The 5,074-nt window shown below is 31.7% G+C and overlaps 1 protein-coding gene across 1 annotated transcript; it reads right to left on the bottom strand.

The window, feature by feature from the left end:
• Window positions 1-3,008: 3,008 nt before the first annotated feature.
• LOC103496795 (uncharacterized) lies at window positions 3,009-3,981 on the bottom strand. The gene is made up of 2 exons (XM_008458794.3): window positions 3,477-3,981; window positions 3,009-3,359 (listed from the first exon to the last, which is right to left on the bottom strand). Exons 1-2 carry the CDS (start codon window positions 3,733-3,735, stop codon window positions 3,169-3,171), a joined length of 450 nt encoding a protein of 149 aa, XP_008457016.1. The 5' UTR covers window positions 3,736-3,981; the 3' UTR covers window positions 3,009-3,168.
• Window positions 3,982-5,074: the final 1,093 nt, after the last annotated feature.

The raw sequence follows: 5,074 nt of genomic DNA, 5'->3' as shown, positions 1-5,074 counted from the left end.
CATCACTAAATTTAAGTTTAGTTGCAATTAGAGTAAAATTATCAATCTTGTTTTTCGCCGCGCTTGTATGCTTTCTAGCAAACTTTACTCCATGTTAAATATATTCCAATGTATATACTTAATAATACCATTAAATCTAGAATGGTGGGAAATATAGCAATTATATTTAAAATAAGTAAGGAAATTGTCGAAAATAGTAAATTTGACAAAATATTTACAACATATAGCAAAATTTCAAATTCTAATAGATATTGATAGACGTCTATCAGTGGCATTGATAGACAGTTATTAAACTCGATCAGTTTCTATCATTGATAGAATTCAAAATTTTGCTATAGCTTGTAAGTATTTTAATTTATTTTACTATTTTTCAAAATGCCCCAAATAATTGAGTATATAGCAACATTTTAAAAAGAAATGCACATATAGTAAAATTGGTCAAAATCTATCAATAATAGGAGTCTATCAAAGCTGATAGAACATATAGCAAATGTTGGTCTATCATCATTCATAAATTATAAGAATCTATCAGAGATAGAAATCTATTATTGATAGATTTTACCATATTTAATTTTTTTAAAAAATATTGCTAGATCATTAATAATTATTTTATATAATTACACTTAAATCTAAAACTCCACCGAACCAATTTTTTATTAAATCCAAATTAAAACAATCAATCTCTTTAATAAATTAATCTTAGTAAACCAAAGATAACACTGATTTAATTCAAGATAATTATGATAAAATTACCTGGGATATTACAATTTTAAACCAACAATAAGAATTTTTGTTAAAATCTTATTTTAGTCCATAAACTTTGCAACTTGTTCTATTTTGGTTCATAAACTTTTAAAAGTGTGTGTTTTGGTCTTTTAAATTTTGAAAAAAGCTTAATTTTGTCTTTTCGGTTAGAATTTCATTGATGAATTCTAAGTTATTTTAGGGCTCAGATGCATACCCGCATGAATAATAGGCGTTCACGTAAAGAGAGTTTCCGCATATACAGATTTCTCCACCGCCTCTAATCTCCTTTCATTCAAGGCGCAATCCGAGCCACTTGATTGACTTCGATTGGCTCGTGCTATAGGTTCTCAAGTTCAAAGAGGTCTCGACTTCCTTCCTCCCTCTCATTTCTCCCTTTTCACTCTTCATCCTTGATCATTAATCCTTTGCCTACTCTAAGTAACCCTACTATATCACTAGACCGAGTTCACGAGGAGAGGGACCCCAGTATCTGACGGCTCAAAGGGAAGAGCTAGAACTTCATATCAATAGGGTCAAGGTAGCGAGACGTGAGGCGATATCTAATTAACTAAATAAAGCGAAAGGGAAAGGATTGAGTATGGTACTAAAGGGAAGGCGGATTCATAAGATGAAATTATAAACGAAAGTTCTCTCATATCAGGGGGATATGAGGTATATATTCCACAGGATCGATTGACCAGACCTAGGAGAGGATCAGGCTTGACTAGGGTGGGAGATGGGGAGCTATTAGCTACCAATCTACTCTCTTTATTTAGCAGTTTTATTTTAAAAGAAATGCGTACATCATTACCTTTTCCTTCTAATCACTGAATATGTTATCTTCTCAATTATTAACCCCTCATTAATATTAAATTCCCAAGGTTAGAGTATGTAATCCTAGGCATTCAGCTCCACACCTTCATTGCCCATCCCATGAATTTATAGTCAAAGAGGAATAAATAATGGCGCGGAAGAGGGAGTCCTCCAGTTTCGGTCGCTTTTCTACCTCTCCCCATTGGTCTTAAATCTGGGCACCGGTAGGTTTTTAGTGGTCCGAAGGACTAGTCTGAAAAGTCAGCTTTTAACAAAATGATGATGTGACTATCTATATTTAGATGATTAAGCTCTAGATTCACTATATTAGTTAGAGTGATAAATAACAAAGAAATCTTGCTAATTTATTATATAAATCTTTGGGAAATTGTATCAGATGACAAAAAAATTTAGAAAAAAACAACTCATAGCACTTTTTTTTTGCATATTGCAAATATGACAAGTAATTAGGATATCAAAGAGTTATTAGAGGGATATCAAATGGCTATCAGAAGGCTATCCGAGGGTTATCCACTTTTAAATTTTCTACTTTTACAATTTAGAAAATGTAGTGACATGGACTCTATTATCATAATTTTTTTTTTACTATTTTTGCAAACGCCCCTAAATCTTTTATGCTAACATAGAAATATAATTAACACACTTGGAATTAACTAAACCCATATTAAAATCTAATTTTTCTTTTTCTTTAAAACTTAAATCTCTCACATCTCCTCCGACTCCCCACCCTTTATTTATTTCTTTATTTTCAAATTGAAATAATCTTAAAGCAAATTAGAAAAACAAGATTAAGTAGAATAAAAAAAATAAAATAGAGGTGAGATATTGGTGGTCAACATCATGACAAGATAAAATAAATTAGAAAATTAAAATAAGTACAAATACTTGTTTAAAATAAACTCTACAAAATTGTAAACAAATATTTCTACCATGAATCTTAAAACCTCAAAGGAAGAAGAAATAATGAGGAACAAAAAAAAAAATGCTTTAATGAATCACAAAATATTTCAAACCTGAGGCACTAAAAAATTTATATGTGGATTATTAACTATGCATCAAGCATATGGGTTGAGAAAGTGAAGTAGAATGACAATGCGCCAAAATAGTGATGAGCAAAATCTAGAATGCAATGACTAAATTAGTTGTATGATAAAATATCACTTTGTCATCTATCCTTTAACTAAAAATTAAAACTCTAGAATATTAAGTGATTACTTTATTTGGCATCCTACTCATCAAAATATAGAAGTTCTCTCACAATTCCTTTAGAGAATTAACGAAATCTTAACGACAGTGACCAAAATATGCTCTTTCTAAAAGTTTAGTGATTAAAATAGAATAAGATAGAAAGTTTAGAGACCAATATAAGATTTAGATTTTAAGTACAATAATTTTATATGTAAATAGAAGCATCAAACCACAAACCATTGTGATGATAATTTTTTTATGTCAATTAATTAATTAGCTAGGTAGGTTGTGTTGAAAAAGTTTATAAATTGTATACATGTTTTCAACTTTTACAACGGAACATAGACGTGAGAACCGATCTCCATTATTTATAGAACAGGTGGATGAATTACAGTAAAATTACAGCATGCAATGAGATTGAATGCTGTAATTCAATGATTTGTTGAGCCATCTTTTCCAACTCCCTTTTTCTTTTTCCCTTTGCCTTGAGGTTTTCTCATTAAGCAATAATGAATGTGAAGTCCCTTGCTTCTTACATAGCAAAAAGTGCCTTACTTGCTTTGATCCTATACTTTCCCTTGGGCTTAGAGCTGTTAGAAAAAGAAAAAAAAAAGAAAAAAGAAAAGAACGAAAACAAAACTGATCAGTTCTTTGCTAATGGATAAATTTTTTTTTATAGAAGAACAAGGGTTCGATGAAATACATACCATCCCGTTTTTCATCATTAACACGGTAGAGAAAAAAGTTATCAACATTAGTTCCAAGAATAGGAAGACGACCTTGACGAGCATACAATGTAAGAGAAGTTTTGATAACCTCACAAACCAAATCATCTTCATTTGCCACAAACCTAACTGGACCTGTGCTCCCAAGGACATTGATAGACACCAAAAATCTATTACACTTTGTATTTGTATTCACTTTCTTATCCTTATTTGTTGTGCTTCTCTTCAACATACTATTCATATTTTGGTTAGAAAGGAGGAGAGAATGAAAAGCAAAGGATTAAGAAATTTGATAATTTAAAATTTGGTTATTGAACAACTTGCTGGAGAACGAGGACAAGATGGACGGAGGCTGATGTTGGTCCAGACGACCTAAGATAAAGAAGGAGAAAAATGAAGGTGAAGAGAGAACAATATATAGTCTCCACCATCAATAATCCTTGCAAGGGACATGGTCAGCATGTTCAATATGTGAAGTTAAAATTTATATCAATCATCTTTTGTTAGTCTAGAAGGCTAAGGTGGATATATAAAGCATCTATACTTTGTGTTTGTGTGTGTGTGGATGTGATATTAGGCCAACGAAACCATACTACATGTAGCTAGGTTGTAGAATAGAATATGTTTAAAGAAAGGTCGTGAATAATAATATTAATAATAGACCTAAATATGAGATTTGTATAAAAATTTTGAAGACAATTAAACAGCAGGAAAAATATGTGAATTACCGACTGATGAAATTTTGTTGATCATTTTTACGATTCAACTTGCTCACAATTTATTGTATATTAATGAAAATGATATATAATGTGGTAGATGACATTAATATATCTTTATCGGTCCTGCTTCCAAGGCAATTGAGGAACAAAAGGAGGGATGTGGAGCAAGTGTAAGGGAAACCAGTGCTGCGGTTAGGGAAGCAGTGGAGAAAGTAAAAGCTGGATCTAGATTGGTTCTAGGCAAGTTCCACGCCCCAGCTGAGGTGACCTGAAGTTTAACTTGTTATTGCCTGTGTGATTCTTGGATCAGTTGCGATAACAAAACAAACCTGAAATTGAAAATATTGAAACCACGAACCCGCACAGGTACCCATGGTGGGCCTTATGATAGAAGAAGGACCAAGCATGGAAGATGGAATTGAAAAGGAAAATGATAAAATTTTGATCGATTTGAAGAATGGGAAGCATGAGTTTATCTCTAATATTTATTATGTGTCTAATATGAAGAACAACATTTTGAGTTTATGACTACTCTTAGAGAAAGGCTATAATATTTTGAGGAATGATTATAGTTTTGATAAGAGATAATCATGGCAATATGATTGGTAAAGTGCAAATGACGAAAAATAGAATGTTTTTATTAAACATTCACGTTGATGTTGCTAAATGTCTAAAGTCATGTTTGAATGATCCCAATTGGATTTGGCACTTGAGATTTGGGCATTTGAATTTTGATGGCTTGAGATTATTGGCCAGGAAGAACATGGTGAAAGGGTTGTCATATGTTAAACATCCAGATCAATTTTTTGAAGGTTATCTTTATGGCAAACAATCAAGGAAGAGTTTTCTACAAAAATCATC

The sequence above is a fragment of the Cucumis melo genome, chromosome 6 (genome assembly GCF_025177605.1).
Source record: "Cucumis melo cultivar AY chromosome 6, USDA_Cmelo_AY_1.0, whole genome shotgun sequence".
Taxonomy (NCBI): domain Eukaryota; kingdom Viridiplantae; phylum Streptophyta; class Magnoliopsida; order Cucurbitales; family Cucurbitaceae; genus Cucumis; species Cucumis melo.
Note: the sequence above shows the minus strand (reverse complement) of the source record. Positions and strands in the feature narration are given on the sequence as shown.

Excerpts from the sequence above, each read along its gene's own strand:
- LOC103496795 (XM_008458794.3), bottom strand. The coding sequence starts at position 3,735 with ATGAATAGTATGTTGAAGAGAAGCACAACAAATAAGGATAAGAAAGTG. Across the intron at positions 3,360-3,476 it reads TAATGATGAAAAACGGGATG|CTCTAAGCCCAAGGGAAAGT; the intron begins GTATGTATTTCA and ends TTTTTCTAACAG.